The sequence below is a fragment of the Mesocricetus auratus genome, unplaced genomic scaffold (assembly GCF_017639785.1).
Source record: "Mesocricetus auratus isolate SY011 unplaced genomic scaffold, BCM_Maur_2.0 Super-Scaffold_100010, whole genome shotgun sequence".
In the NCBI taxonomy this organism is placed as follows: Eukaryota; Metazoa; Chordata; class Mammalia; order Rodentia; family Cricetidae; genus Mesocricetus; species Mesocricetus auratus.
Window position 1 is genome coordinate 45499186 of NW_024429194.1, and position 17265 is coordinate 45516450.

The window sequence follows — 17265 nt, forward strand, 5'->3', positions numbered from 1 at the left end:
GGAGGTTATGAACACTTTAGAGCAGTGCTTCTCAATCTGTAGGTCATGACCCCTTTGGAGGGGGTTGAATGATCCTTTCACAGGGGTCACCTATGACCCTCTGAAAATACAGATGTTTATATTATGATTAATAAGTAGCAAAATTAGAGTTGTAAAGTAGCAATGAAATAAGTGTATGGCTGTGGGTCACCACAACATGAACTGTATGAAAGCGTCACAGCATCAGGAAGGCACCACTGCTTTAGGAGGTACACCTTTGCCTGAAGAAGTACATAACTGGGGATGGGCTTTGGAAGTTTATAGCCTAATTCCACTTTCTGCTCGTTCTGTCTGCTTCCTGTGTGGGGAGGTAATGTGATCAGCCAGCTTCCTGCTCCTGCTTAAGCCATGCCTTTCCTGTTACTATGGACTCTAGCCCTCTGGAACCACAAGCCAAAATACACTCTTGTATTCTTATTGTTTTTAAAGATTTATTTATTTATTATGTATACAGTGTTCTGCCTGCATGTGTCCAAAAGAGGGCACCCACTCTCATTACAGATGGTTGTGAGCCACCATGTAGTTGCTGGGATTTGAACTCGGGACCTCTGGAAGAGCAGCCAGTGCTCTTAACCTCTGAGTCATCTTTCCAGTCAAACTCTTGTATTGTTACCTTGCTTTGGTCATTGTGTTTATTCTAGAAACAGCAAGTAACTAATGCACAGACATTTAATACACATGACTAGAAACACAATAATTTATTTTGAAATTTAATTTGAAAGAATATCTATATTTACTTATGAAATTTAAGAGATACACAAACCTGCTTTATATTTAACTCTTATAAAAAGACAGGTAGGGTATTTTTGCTTCTAATCCTGTTTGATTCATCAAATTTTAGAGACCATAGTCTTCAGTAATCTTTTACAGAATAGAGAATGCCAAGGCTGCTTCCTAACTAAGTTTGTACATGATTTATGTATGTTGCTAATTTTCTGGTGATAATGTCCTAATCCTTGTGAAAAGTAAGCCAAGCAAATCAAAACAACTATGAGATATCATCTTACTCCTGTCAGAACGGCTAAAATCAAAACTTGTCCATTGCTGGTGGGAGTGCTGACTTGTACAGCCACTTTGGAAATCAGTATGGAGATTTCTCAGGAAAATAGGACTCAGTCTACGACAAGACCCAGCAATTCCACTCTTAGGCATATACCAAAAAGATGCCCATTCACACAACAAGGATGTCTGTTCCATTATGTTCATAGCAGCATTATATGTAATAGCTAGATCCTGGAAGCAGCCTAGATGCCCAACAACTGAAGAGTGGAAAGAGAAAATGTGGTACATTTATACAATGGAGTACTACTCATCAGAAAAAAATGGAATCTTGAAATTTGCAGGCAAATGGATGGCACTAGAAGAAACCATCCTGAGTGAGGTAACCCAGACACAAAAAGACAAACATGGTATGTACTCACTCATATATGGATTTTAGATATGGATCAGTGGAGTGTCAGCCTACAATCCCAGTGCCAGTGAGTATGGGAAGCAGGGAGGTTCCCAAAAGAGATGCATGATACCCCAGAGAAGTGGAATGAGCCCAGTTCTCCTGAGAAGATTGGAAACATTGGGGGAGTGAAGAGGGATCCAGGAAAAAGAGAGAAGGGGAAGAGGAGGGGAGAAGAAGGCATGGGGGAACATGTAGGTTGAGTCAAGGTAAGAATAGAGGAGAGCAGGATGAGAGATACCATAATAGATGGAGTCATCATAGGCTTGAGGAGAGAGCTGACACTAGTGAGATCTCCAGAGATGTACAAGGATAACACCAACTGGCACACTAAGCAATAGCGGAGAGACTACATTAATAGCCCCTCCCTGATGATAAGGTTGATGACTATGTTATATGCCATCCTAGAACCTTCATCCAGTGACTGATGGAAACAGAGACAGATACCCACAGCTAAACACTGAACTGAACTCTTGGAACCCAGTGACAGAGAAGGAGGAGTGATGAGCAAAGGGGTCAAGACCATGCTGGTGAAAAGCAAAAAGACTGCTGACCAGACAGGGGGAGCTCTTGAACCCCAGACTGATGGCTGAGAGGCCAATAGGGGACTGATCCAGACTCCATGAATGTAGTGTCAGTGACTAGGCCTCAGAAATTACTGGGGCCTTGGGTAGCAGATCAGTGTTTACCATGGCATATGAATGAACTTTGGGAGCCCAATCCAAATAGAGGGATGCTCTCTCAGCCTGGACACATGGGGAAGGGCCTAGGTCCTTCCCTGGATGAAATGACAGACTCTGGAGATCCCCCCCAAGGAGGGCCTCATCATCCCTGGGGAATGATGTGGGGAGTGGGGGGGGTTGGGGGAATTGGTGGAGGGACAAGGGAGGAGGGGTGGGAGAGTGAGCTGGGATTAACATGTGATGTATTCATGTTTCTAATTTAAATAAAAACATATTGAGAAAAAAAAGAAAATTAAGCCAAATCCTGGGACAGAGAGAAATATATATGTTTCTCATATTAAACACTACATTTAACCAATATAATGAATGGAAAATATTACAAGATTCCCAGAACATAAACAGATATCTATATTGTGTTTTCTTAACTAATTGATGAGGAAAGGATTAAGGAGCAAGCCCATTAACCACCAACACTAATTTTGATTTCTTCATCCACAGAAATCTCAAAGATTCGTGGATAGCAGCAACCCAACTAGAGGAATCAAATATTAAATCAGCCATGGTTTGACATATTATTAAAATAACACATTTTAATTTTGATTCTCTAAAAAAGTGGAGTTAAAGACAAACTTAGGAAATATCACGAAGTAATTTTTAGTTATAATGAAGTCACTGTCTAAATTCCTTTTCCTTTTCAAATCTTTTGCTTATTGTTAGTTTTTATTTGAAACAAGATCTCAGTATGTAGCTCAGGTTGGCCTGGAACTTAAATCTAGTCAAGACCGCATCTGATCTCATACTCTTCCAACTGCAGTTTCCAGACTGCTGAGATCATACGCATGTACCAACATAGCCATCTTAAAAGCTCTAATCTTTTACAAAGATCCAGAATCTTCTTAGGTCATGCTTGAAAAAATATATTTGAAGATTAGACACATTGCACTTAGAACAGAATGGAATGTCTACCAAAGTCATAACTTCATATTAACTTCTGAGCTTTGGGACAAGAACGCATATCCTGGACATCATTAGTTTATAACCAATGCATGCATACTTTCTCCTTCCTATAACTCTCAACTTCACCCACTAATTCATATGCATACAGACTTCCATATTTCATGAGGGGGAACAAAGGCAAAATTATCACATTTAGATGTTGCTCATCTTCATGAGATTATCACAGTCTGAAATATGTGTTCCCTTTTCAGTTACCTGAATTTACAAAAGAGGAATACAGATATGTGTGTCAGTCATGTATTCCCAATAAAATGGGATGTAAGGACTTATATTCTCCAATATTCTCATTCTTGGGACCATAGGGTGTTAGGAACAGTCTAGGAAAACATGAGTTGTCCTGAAGCACAATATCTAGTTTCATTCCCTAAGCCCATAGTGACCAGCTGGGAGATAAGTTTAAATGCCCTGAAGTTTAATTTCTACACCAATCAACTGTGTCAGTTATCAGCTAAACTTGTTGGCTGCAAGGCTCCTGTTATGCAGAAGTTCACTTCTGAGGCTAATAAGCATGTGTTCCTTAATTGATAAGCTGGATTCAAAGAAGGGCTGCACTTACTGCCCACCATTACTTTCACAGACTTGTCTGTTTTACAGCTACATAGGCAGGTATTTCAGAATATAAGAAATTAAAACAGAAATCGGAAAGCTTTTTAGTCCATTTTGCTAATTAATATGTCAGAGCTCGTAAAGAAGAAGTCCCTGGCTTTCTCAGTACTGCATCATCTTAAAGAGCTGGGTCAGCAAAGATCCCTGCAGACAGTCAATACATATTAAAACAGCGCCAAGCAGTAAATCAAAACAACAGAAAAAGAAGATGACACAGTAGGAAAAAAAAGTAAAATTTATAAGCTTCTTCGTACTGAATACAAGAGGAACACTGAACTATTGGTTGAGGTTCAGTATATAGACAGGGAAGAAGGAAGAAGTATCGCAGATATCCTTTATAATTCTAAGTATGTTCAAAATTAAAGCAAAAAAATTAAATATTGAGTACCAAGTTGATTTTATTTTCTCTGGATTCTAAGGTTCCTGCAGAATACTGAAGTCATCATCAAATTGACTATCCAACACCAGTGGCCAGCACTAAAAACATGTATGTACAAGTACCATTATATAGACTTAGCAGGTTGCAATTACGTTTTTAGGAACACACACACACACACATACACACAAACACTCAGTCACATAAACAGTTAAAGAAAATGGGGCCATGAACTTGAGAAAGCAAAGGGGGAGGGACTGGAAGAGTAGTGCTATAGTAATACCTTTATTTCAAAATATAAAAAAATGGTAAAAAAAGTTTTCTTGTTTAAATACATTTTTCTGTCTTGCATTTCTAGGGTATGAATTTTGTTCAATTAGTAGATTAGGAAAGATGTTAAAATATTTTGCGAGGCTCACTAAAACTTGTGCTGTTTTATTAAAGGAGCTAGACAAAGGGTATTTTATCTCTAATATCTCTGAGTGGGTCTGACCATGCTGTAGACATAAAGACCTCCCTTACACGGAGAAGATCCCACAAGATGACCGCCCTCACTGAGGGAAGGGGCTAGAATGCACCCACACTTTGGCAAAACTCACACAGTTGTTATGGGAATCTCAAGAATAGTGTGTTGATTCCAGAAGAGGTGAAAAGAGCTACCATCCATTTTGAGCCAAAAATTATAGAAAGCTTTATCTTACCTGGGCCTTTGATATAATTTTATACTTGAGGCATTAACCACTTAAAGACTAAGCCAAAGGAAAGGTGCCAAAAATCTTGTCACAAAATTGGGATGCACCCAAGCCAGACCAACAGATGTAACTTGGCATACAATGGCTCTCTACTCACTAAGAAGCTGACTCAGAAGAAAGCTCAACTGAATGAATTTATTAAACGTTGAATATCTCCCAAATAAGATGGATGGGAGACTTAAGTCAGCATATACAATTTAATTTACTTTAACTTCCTGATAGTCTTGGATAATGTTAAAACAGTCCACATTTCTGGAATTAAGGAGAAGGCTACTCTTATCCAAAAAGATGCTGATCTATTACTTAAGTATTCCAAAGACAGGATTTGGGGAAGAAAAAAATCATATTTCAAGAAAACTTCAAGAGATTGCTTGAATATTGCCAAAAGTATGATCCTGGTCCCTTACAAGGTAAAATATAGCCCATAAAAATTTGACTGCACAGTACCCATAAAAATTTGACACTGCAGATTTATTATCTATCTATTTATCTGTCTGTCTGTCTGGCCATCATCTATCTATCTATCAATCTATCTATCTATCTATCTATCTTTTGTCACTTATCTATCTAGCTATATAATCTATTTGCTGTAAATTTTGTAAATAATTTGACTGAAAGAAGTTGTCAGAATGAAAGGAACCCTTAAGCCTTTGTTGCTATTATATGACCACCAGCTCCATCACCAACATCCCATTAGAAATCCCTCTACATCAGTCATTCTCAACCTTCCTAATGTTGCAACCCTTTATTACAGTTTCCCATGTTGTGGTGGCACCCAATCATAAAATTATTTTGTTGATACTTCATAACTGTAGTTTTGCTACTGTTATGAACTGTAATGTAAATATCTGATATGCACGATATTTGATATGTATGTGACCCCTGTGAAAAGGTTGTTCAAGCCTCAGAGTGTTGCAATCCACAGGTTGAGAATCACTGCTCTACATGAATACAGAATACATATGGGAGTTGAGTTTTTATCTGAGAAATGAATGTCTGGAGAAAATCATGTTTAAGGTTAATTTTCAAAGCATATATGTAAAAAAACTGGTAGAGGGTACTTCTTGAAGCATATCTATTTACAAACTTAGTCACATATTTTCTCTAATGATGCTCTGTATTTTTTCACAAGTGTCTCTAATGTTGTATAGGATGTACTTGTTCACAGTAAAATATCAGTATATAAGTATAGGTGTTTCTTTAGCCCTCTTCATTTTATGTTATGTTTTATCTAAAGTTATCAAATTTCTTACTTGCCTTAATCTTTAAGTGGTTGATGCCTCAGACCTCAAATTGAATCAGAGGCCCAGGTATGATAAAGTTGACTTTTTTTTCACATTTACATAGATTCAACAGATTTTCAACAGTAAATTCTCTGATGCAGAGACTATGTAGAAGGTCTCAAGGTATAAGAAGAACGATTGTTGGAATGATTACATATTAGTAACAAATCTATATGTCATTTAGTATATTTTAACATTATATTTCTTATAGTATAAAACTTGCTGGTACTATTTCCATCTGCTACCTGAGGTGAAGTTGTCAGGCAGAATTTTACAAGATATCTATCTGCCAGCTATGAAATCCTGCCAATTTTGATTTTTCAAAATCTGTAAGGTCATTATTTCCAGTTTTGTAGAGTAGTTCTTCATAAATATTTGTATCACATCAGATAAAAGCCAACATTTAAACTTAACTAAAATATAGCAATAGACTAAGATGATATTCTCAGTTCAAAAGAGTGACAGTCACTTTTGATTACTAGGAAAGGGTGATATTTTTTTAAATAAGATGAAAATAAGACTGGAATTTTTGGAATTCCAATAATAACCAGAAAGCTTATTATTTTCCCATTTCCAAAAACCTAGTTTGTAAGCATTTTTAATAACCACATAAACAGAATGTTTTTTGTCCATAGTATCTAACTACTTAGGCTCTTTATTGGGAAGAATGGAAGGGGGGAACTAAGGGTTGTGAATCAGCTGTTCCCTGCTTCAGTCATTAAAAAAAATCTAAAGAAGGACAAAAAGAAAAAATATCATAATCTTGCCCTCGGACATGACAAAGTTAATGAGGCATCAATGCCACTTCCTACTGGAAAGGTAATTGGTGCACAACAGCGATGGGGAAGAATTCTTTGTTTCATCATGGGAAGAATGCCGACCGTAGCCCCTTGGTAGAGTGATCCATATGAGTCAAATGGGAATTTTTCTGCAAAATGAGGCACCCCTAGAGGTAGAGAATTACTGCACGATTTGCTGTCTTAGTAACTTTATGTGTTTTTAAATAATAGACAGGGCTGATACTGAGGGGCGAACAGAGGAAAAGAAAAAGCCAGTTACAAGGACAAAGAGGAGGGAGGTCACTAGGAATAGAAGGGAAGGCTTGGAATTGATACACAAAGACACTCATTTGAGTAGAGTAAGTTCTAGAAGACTCTAAGGAACCTGGCAGCTTCTTAGAGAACAGCATGGGGACTCATTCAGGAGGAAGAAGAGGGATAATATAGCCATCTCTGGCACAGTCCCTTCTGATGACAGGCAACATTACACATGTCTATTTTGCCCTCCTGAGAAATGACCACATCTTACTTTGATATACTCTGTCTCCCAATTTTAACTTGTAAGTCATGTAGGAAAATTTTACAATCTTTCTTAGCTTTCCCTTTCAATGTTTTTGTTTCTTAAAAGTGCTCATCTAGCATATAGGTTTAAGGTTTTTGGTTTATGATGATTATTTTGGAAACCTTTCCTCTCTTCTCTTCAACATTTTGAGTCAGCATGCATTATGCCATTATGCACACAGCCAAGCGATAATTCATCTTTGTGGAAGACAGAAACAACTCATGTATTAATTAGAAAGCCTTTCCCTGGCTAGTGCCTAGAAACAGGGTCCAAATGCTACTAACACACAGCCAGCGATTTCCAGGAAGAGAAAAGCCAGTTACAAGGAATTTCTTACCCAATCTGCGATCAGCCAATGACTGAGCTTTGCTTTCATCTGGCACTGAGGAGAAGAAATAAGAGATGAGAATTAGACCTTCCTATAAATTGGGCATTTTAAAACCATAAATTAGTATAGATTCTTAACAAATTAAATCTTTTACTGATGAAGATTTGAGGGTTCTTTTTCTTCCAGCCTATCCTGAGGTGCCTCAATTTTATCCATAGACTTTTTATAGTCAACTATGAAGAGCTCTGTTTAATATACCTTCTATGAATGCAGCACTTATAAAAAGTTTTCAGTACTTGCAGTTCTTTTAGCTGGGTTCTTTCTTTGATGTATGTTAGAGAATAACTAAATTCAAGGGCCTTGGGATATATAATAGATAATACAGTTCCTTTAGCATTAAAGCAATACATGTGTACATATTCAAGACTCAAGGGCCAGTCTTCTATATCTGGCCAAAACAGAGAAAAAAAGCAAAAACTTTTATGAAGAAATGACAAAATCTGTAATAACAACATTGAACAAAGTAGACATTAGGTCACAAAGGATGAACTTACAACGATGGAAAACAAATATAGTAAAAATCATGATCACCCCCACTTTCAGTCTAGACAGCTCCCTGGGGATTGTGAAGAAAGGGTACATGGAGGAATCTATTGATGTCCCTTGCAATAAAGGCATGCCATATGGTATTCATGGAAATCAACGCACATGGAATTTGTAAAGCACAGAACTAGCTTACTATTTTTTCCCAATATCTTCAGAGACAACCTGCCCCCATATCTCTGTGACCTAGAAAACCAATACCAAATAGAAAGAAAACAACATTTGGAGTTTACACAGAGAGTAAAATGATGTCCACTCCCAACAGTTGCACTGGTAAGCTTCATGGTGTAGGGGTTCACTTAGAAATGATGACAGGTCGCTGGGTGGTGGTGGTGCACGCCTTTAATCCCAGCACTCGGGAGGCAGAGGCAGGCGGATCTCTGTGAGTTCGAGGCCGGGCTGGACCGACAGCCTCCGAAACAACACAGAGAAACCCTGTCTCGTAAAAACAACAACAAAAAAATGATGACAGGTCAAACCTCAACAGTATGGAAGAATTGTGCCAAGATTTATACACTTCTCAAGCAATGGGAAAACAAAACTCTTGAAAAGCACAGGTTAGAAAAAAGCTTAAAAACATAGAAGGCATAATATGTATGGCCTAATAGTTAAATTTTAAAATGAGTTTTAAGTAAAACTATCCCTCAAAGATGACTCTAGGACTGAGTGACATCACAGGTGAATATTAACAAATTTTGAAATAAATAATATGGATCCTACAAAAGTCCTACTAGAAAACACAGAGAAAGGATTTCTACTGTGTCACATACATAGAGTTATTGTAAAATCTGACATCAGGAAAAGACAGAATGTGAAAGCCACTAACAAATGTCCCCGTACATAGGCATTAGTATTCCTAAACAATGCTCTGTGTATAACCATATGAGTATCCAACCACTGCAGTACCTTCATTCACCATTTACTAATGTCCATGCTGGTCTGTAAACCTCTGGTACTCAAGGATTAGAAACAAGTTGAGGGGGAACTTGAAACCAGGAAGACCACCTCCATCTTTCCTAAGGAACCTGACTCTTCCCTCTGCCCACATCAGTCATCTGTTACTGACTCAGTCACTACACATAATCAGCCATACCCTGCCATCCTTTCCTGGCTGTTTCTTTATATTGGAATTAAAAGCACTGCTTGTCTATGGTTATCCTATTCTCAAATGTCTTAGCATCTTGTTAGACTTTTGGTTGCTTTTAGAGTTGGATGGTAAGTCAAACAGTACTTATCAGGTACTGGTAGCCAAGTCCTTTCTTGTGCCTAAAAATATGTATAGTGAAATCTACAGTATAAGTAGAAAACTACTGCAAATCAACTATGTTGATAACTAAAAATAACAGCAGTTGGTATTGCTGACCTATTGTAATACACAGGATCTACCCTATGCATTTTTACAATTGTTTAATTATTTTAACCTTCGTAACAACTTAGGAAGACAAATACGACATCTGCAAGTCTTCGTGGTCTGCATCTCATCAGCTGAAAGAGCAGAGATTAAATGACAGTCTTAGCTGTTCCTTTGTCTCTGTGGCCATCACAGAAGATTTTCTAGCTGAGGAATTTTAAGAACAAACAATGACCCAAATTAAACCACCATTTCAGCAATTATATGCTAGAAAATCAACAATCTTCTTATTTGAACTTATGACATTAGACAAAAATCTGGGTTAGGTATGGGGTGCATGCTTGTCATCCGAGAACTTTGCAGATGTAGACAGTATTATCTGGACAAGTGTAAGGCTGTCCTGCGCTACACAGCAAGATTCTGTCAAAAAATATTTCTGCAGACTAATATAAATGACATTGGCTATAATTTTGATGAGCATGTTTGGACATTTAAAGTTCAAATGTATTCAACCTAAACTATTTCTTTTCACTTAACATGCAAAGTCATTGTGAGAGTTAGGAGCCTGGCTTGGACATTTGACAAGTTTTGCTCCATTACTGAAAGTTTTAGAGTTATTTCAGTAAGTATCTTAAAAGTCATTTTAACTTTGTTCACACCAGTTCCACTACTATAAAGTGAGTGAAATGTTGCCACCCCACAGATTTGTGGTGAAAATGACAGAGGTAAGTACATGCTAAATGCTTGGAAGATCACATGGTAAACACATACAATACCTTAGCAATACCTTGGCTATGGTCATCATTCTTGAGATACTAAACAGAAAGGCAGAACGGCATGACTGGTGGTAACGACACAGATGTAGCTAAGCTGCCAGTTTTTCCCATGTTAAGAATGGGGATACAAGCAGCACATAGGAAATTATGGGAGATAAAAATTTTAAAAATATGAAAAATCACTCAGCACAGATCCAGATAAACATTCTCCATACTTAGCTTTTGATAAGTGGGAGCATTGAGAGTGGTGATGGATGAATTTGGTCTTGATGGTGCTACCTATTATGCTTCCTCAGGATCATAAAGAAATACAGAAAGAATAAGAGAGAACACATTACTCCTTAGCAGGGCATCAGGTGCCTTTCATGTGTTATCCGAAAGATAAACAGCCACTACGGACACTCCTCCCCAGTAACTTATTTTGCTTTGGAAGATGTGCATGGAAAATGCAGTAGAGTAAATGATCTTACCATGAATGGCTATTCTAAAAATGGGATTTCAAGGAAGGTAAAGCTTTCAATATTGCCACACTTCTGTCTTTGTGGATTGCATTTTAAAATCTAAGTAAATTTCCTAGTCACATTACGTTTTATAAGGAACTTTTTAACTTTTGGGCTGAATGTCTATTATCCCTAGGAGGAATACTTATCATTATTTTAATAACTGACAAGCTGAAATTCTTTAGAACACTAAAATAAACTATTTTTTAAAGTGTGGAAAATCCAAATGGGTGATAGGCATAAAAATTAGGGGTCTTTCTCCAAAATATTCCTTGGCACAGATGCCTATCTTTAGGACCAATGACAAATGAACAAACATAATGAAAAAGAGAGGGCGCAGTAATGACTTAATTAATAGAACACATTTTATTTAAAAGGTTAAATTTGGAACAATCATCTTTTATGCACATGCTTAGTGCTGGGAAGTAATTTAAATAACAGTGGCAAATGAGAAAATGAGGTAAAATTACACACACCACCAATTTTTTTTAAATGGCAAGTATTATAATTAATACCCAACTTCCTTCATAACCCCCATCACCTTAGAACGACTGTTAGTTATCTCTCTCGGGACTGGTGCTTCAACATAGTTGTTTCCATGCATTATATTGAGATAGTGCAGTGACTGAAATGGTAGGAACATGATTCATGACAGGTGGATACTTTTAATGTAAGACTTGTATAAGAAATGGGAAACTGGTTGTGCCTCTCCTGAGGAAGTTCTCCTATTCCAAGAAAGCAAAGAACCCAAAGCATCATGGAAGAGTTCTGGTGGAGGAAGAGCCTTGAGGTTTTCCATTCTGCTTCCGATGGAAGATTGTTTCACTTTTCTTCCTTTATAAAATTTCTAGAGTTCATCCCATTCTCTTTTGTAACCTTCAGTTTTACACAATGACCTCAACTATTTGCTATTGTGTATAGTAAAGGAATGTTCTAGTAATTGAAGAGATATGAATGAAGATGTAGTTCTTAGGCATTCTTATTACAACCACTGTTTTCACTAAAAGGCATACTAAAAGCTTAGAGTTATCATGAAGCTGGCCCATTTGAAGTTGCTCTATCATTATTTAGCTAATGGGATTTCTACACTAGCCTCCTGCTTCCTGGCATTCAACACACAATCAGTCGACACTATTTGGCTTGATTGCCACAGGTGCTTAATAAAGAGGGCACTGCTTGGTCTAGATGTCTGATAATTTCTTGGTGTGTCCTCTGACTCACCAGGAGGACTTGTGTGGGGAACTGAGCAGCCATGGTGGCCCATGTTTCTAATTCTTAAGTCTTTGAAGCTAAGGAGAACTGCCCAACCGCCAAGAGCACTTTTTTTTAAAAGCAATAACAGACTGTATTTTTCTTTTCCCTTAATTTCAACCAGTCATTGTTAGAATTCAGAGAAAGAAAATATGGAGGGAAAAAGTCTATGATCAAGATGGCACTCTGAAAACTTGTTAGCAGCAGACATTAAAGTGCACATAATACATTCATATGTTGGCTCCCTGTAGGATGCATTTTTATTAGTACGGTGGTTGCTTAAAGTGTTTTATTCTTTTGTCAAGCCTTCTTACACACTTGAAATGCCTTCTCACTAGGGGAAAACAATCCCCTTGCTTATTGATAGCATTTGACACGCATTCTATAACATAAGTGACTATTAAGACTTCGCTTGCTTAATAAAAATTTGCAGAACAGTGGCAGATTTGGTGAGTTAATGGGCCCATATGCTCTTCTTATGCTGACAGGATATGGTATATTGCTAACATGCACAAATCTCTTCAGATAAAAATTGCCATCAGCTACACTTATTCTTTTTGAGAATGCCAACACTATGTCATGAATGGGAATATGCAAATGTGTTCAGATTCCCACTCCTTCATATGCAGATACTTGGAGGCAAAAGAGGCACTCAAAAATATGATGCAAAGCTTGCTTTTTATATAGATAACCTGACTTCACTTACTTTTTTATCTTAATATCTTTAACATAATTGAGACAACAATCCTGAAGCTGGTGTCTGCCACAGTGAAGATCTTTCTTCAAATGATGCTATAAATACTACTGTTTAGATCATTTTCTAGAGTAGCAAGTAATTCCTTAGTGGTTAATAAATTTGTTTCCAAGGGTTGTCCCTTCAGAACTTAAAATTGATGTAATTGCCAATATTAGGAATCAATTTTCCTCTCCTTTAGCAGATCAATTTCTGAGCCAGTGATGAATTTCCAGAATTTCTAAGGAATGTAAACCTGATTCTAGCTGTAAATTAAGTTCCCTCAGAAACCATGAACTATTACTGCCTTAATTTATAGTGTTTTCTTATGTCAGTGACTATTTGGCATATCGTTTCTCTGTGCAGACTTTTTTGAGTTTTCAGCACTTTGGATTTTTAATGTGCTAAAAAGTTACTACACTTTCTGAAACACACATATACACACATATTATAAACACACAATACACATACATACATACATACATACACATATGTAAACCACAGTACGCAAACACATACATATATACACAGACTATGCACATGCATACCAACACACACACTTACACAAAATACATATACATACACATAAATACATGTAATACACATGCATATAAACACACACATACATACAGACACACGCTTATACACATATAATACACATACAAACATACATACACATATACAGAAGCACACACATACACACTAAAACAAGGCTTTTGCTAAAAAGGAGAATATAGATTCAGTAATAGATAACACTCATGTTTAATCACACCATCTTCTTGGCAAGACTCCCAGCACACAGAGTTCCAATTCAGATGTATTCCTGCTCAGACAATAAGTTAATCAGAGCTTGGAGCCAAGGTTTTCTTCTAATATCATGCTGTATTGTCAAGCCATGGTGGCACAGGATAAAAACAGAGGCTCATGTCCCTCATTCACAGCAGACTGTCCATATGTTCTTGACTTTTCAATGAGATCTTCAAAAATTCTTTCTTGTTCCATAAACTTTATAAATCTTAAGCCACACATTAGAACACTTAATTTTCATATTTTCCTATTATTGTTTTTAACTCATTAAAGAGTATTGAGAAATCACTTTTAACCTCATTAGTTTTGAATTCATTCAATACACATTAATTTGCTCAAAATACTCACAAAACCATACTTGTGTCCCAATGCAGAAGTCTAAATGTACAAAACAATAAACTGTGTTTAAGAAGGAAAAAGGGAGTGTTTTAGGAACCATGAAAAGTCAGACAGACACAGGATTCAAAAAACAATGAAGGGCCGGGAGTTGGTGGCGCACGCCTTTAATCCCGGCACTTGGGAGGCAGAGGCAGGCGGATCTCTGTGAGTTCGAGGCCAGCCTGGTCTACAAAGCGAGTTCCAGGACAGCCTCCAAAACAATACAGAGAAACCCTGTCTTGAAAAAACCAAAAAAAAAAAACCCAAAACAAAAACAATGAAGGCTTAATGTGAGTGGAAACGTCTTGAGGAGGGTCACAGATGACAGCACACAGGACACCTTTACTCAGGGCTGGGAACAGGCAGCATGGAAAGCAAGAGGAGGTCCGACTTAATGCTGATGTAGAGTTGGTTTTTGACACTAATACAGGAGTGACTGTGTACTAATTATTGAGTTTTTTTTTTCAATAATAACCTCACTTGTGAAATGCAAATCATCCCTGACAGGATGAGACAGGTTAAAGAACACAAACTCATTGTCACGGAACTTCTGATTATCATGGTGGGTTCAGACCTCATCGGGACTTCTGCCCCTCCACTCCAGCGAGTCACAAAGGCATTTCCAACAGGCCTTGTAACTTTTTGCATCAATATAATGTACATATATCATCTGCTATTTGACACATATTATAGTAAAAGTCACCCCTCTCTCCCTTGGGGAATATGCAACCATATTTAAACACTATGTCTACTTTTCCAAGCTGAGTTTAGGGACAAAAATAATTGGCAAATTACCCTACCATTAGTTGTGCAGCTAATTCATACCAAAAAATGGCCACCTTTAACAGGACAGATGCCCTGTCCTTCCATGAATATTTACTTAGTGAGGGAAATACAATAATAAAGGGCAGCATTTTGGATGTGCCCATTCATCGAAACGTCGTAAACTGAATGAAGCAGCAGGTGTTCATTGTAGTCACCCTGTCTCTCTCTGTCTGCCTTCTCTGTTTCTGTCTCTGTCTCTGTGTCTCTTTATCCCCCCACAGAGAGATAGAGGGGGGAGAGAGGGAGAGATACAGACAGAGACAGAGACAGAGACACACACACACAGAGTATAAATGTGGAAATGTTCTGTGAAATTCTTGTGGCACAATCTGCAGACAAACTTCTGGCAAGGAAGGGCAGGAGAGGATGATTGGAATCTAATTCTGGTATGGATTGCACTAGGCCAAAACAGGATAGACTGTTTAGAATAAACACAAATTCTTCCATTTTGTGTAGTGAATGGCAGAATTACAAAAAAGCGAATGATTGGTAGGCTGGTCACACCTCGTCTTTCTCGATAGCTGAGTCTGATGCGACTGATCCCTGGGGCACACTGGCTCCTAGATTTGGCTTGTTGGCACTCATCACACTTGTTTGTCACATGATATGACACTTGAAGTAGCAGTTCTCTCTGCTTATAGAAAATATCACATTATATTTCCAACACACTATATTTCTAAAGCCCTGAATAGTTGGTACAATAAGCTTCCCTTTCAGTATGCAAATGTCAGAATTTTCTCAGGCTGTGCAGGATAAATAAATGCTTCTCTCTTATAGGACATCATAAAAGACACAGCCAAACACTAGACTTACAATTTGCTTTTATTAACTATGAAAGAACTAAAAGATTATAGCACATGTGTAGGAATATGATACGAACTTTGCATATCAACTATATTTTTATTTTTGATATATACTATTATTTTTTGGTGGCTGTCATTCATTTTACTCTTTGAGATTATATTATAATTACATTTCTTCCTTCTCTTTGCTCCTTCCAAGTCCTCCTACATGCCCTTCCTTGGTCTCTTTCTGATGCATGGTCTCTTTTTTGTTAATGTTATTTCACACACCCTATGTTTTTAAAAGAGGAACACATGGGGCTTCTCTTTTGAAGCTTGACAGTTGTTCTCAGGTCTCCAGCCTTCCTACCCTCCTCAGAGGTGAGCACAATATTAAAGTTTGCATTTTATGATTCTCTTGTTTCTATATAGCTATACCCCAAATTTGTCTCCAATAGTTTTGAATTTATATCTTCCACTAAATGATATTGAATATTGTCAAATATTTTTCTGAGGTCATGGATATGATTACATAGATGTTTTGTTCTTTTATTATCCTGTTTGTGGGTGACCTATATTGGAAGACTAACACTCCATTTCATGGATAACCACACTTAGTGATGATTTTTTAAAATACATCGTTGGCTGCAATTTTCCAAAATTGTAAAAAGGATTCTGTGTCAATTCATGAAGGATATCAGTCTAATGTATTCTTTTTTTTTTTTTTAAACAGGTTCTAGCTGGCTTCAGGAATTGAGCTGAGGAAGTATCCTCCTTTGTTACTCACCTGAAAGTTTCCTTAGAATTGTTATCTTCCTATGAATCATTTGACTTCACTAGAAAATTAAATTTCTTTTTTTTTTATGAGACAGGGTTTCTCTGTATTGTTTTGGAGGCAGCTGTCGGTCCAGCCCAGCCTCGAACTCACAGAGATTTGCCTGCCTCTGCCTCCCGAGTGCTGGGATTAAAGGTGTGCGCCACCACCGACTGGCGAAAATTAAATTTCTTTAAGAACTACAGAGCTACTCAGATTCTTGACTTGTTCTTGCATGCACATGATCTTTCAAGAAATTCATCCATTACATTTAAGTTGCCAAAAGTATTGGTCATAATATTGTTTTAATATTCTGTCAATATCTATAAAATGCATAGTGAACTCTCCTCAAACTATTCATGTCTTTATATTATACTCACCAATTATGTCAATGAATTATCATTTTATTATCAAATGTCTTCCTTCTATCTGGTTTCATTTCTTTACACCTGAAAAGCTCAACTTCAATATTTCATATAATGAACCTGGTGGCAATGAATTTTTTTCAGTGTCTATATGTCAAGAAAATTGCTTGCTTTGCCTTGTGTTTGAATTATACTTATTGTGGGT

General features: G+C 37.3%; 1 protein-coding gene across 2 annotated transcripts in view; it reads right to left on the reverse strand.

Annotated features, from left to right (window-relative positions):
- Pard3b (par-3 family cell polarity regulator beta) overlaps window positions 1-17265 on the reverse strand; it is a 953942-nt gene that overhangs the window by 345262 nt on the left and 591415 nt on the right. For both annotated transcript variants that reach the window (XM_013113796.3, XM_005070579.4), the window contains one exon: window positions 7885-7929. In XM_013113796.3, coding sequence (XP_012969250.1) covers window positions 7885-7929 — 45 coding nt within the window. The remainder of the gene's footprint in view (window positions 1-7884; window positions 7930-17265) is intronic.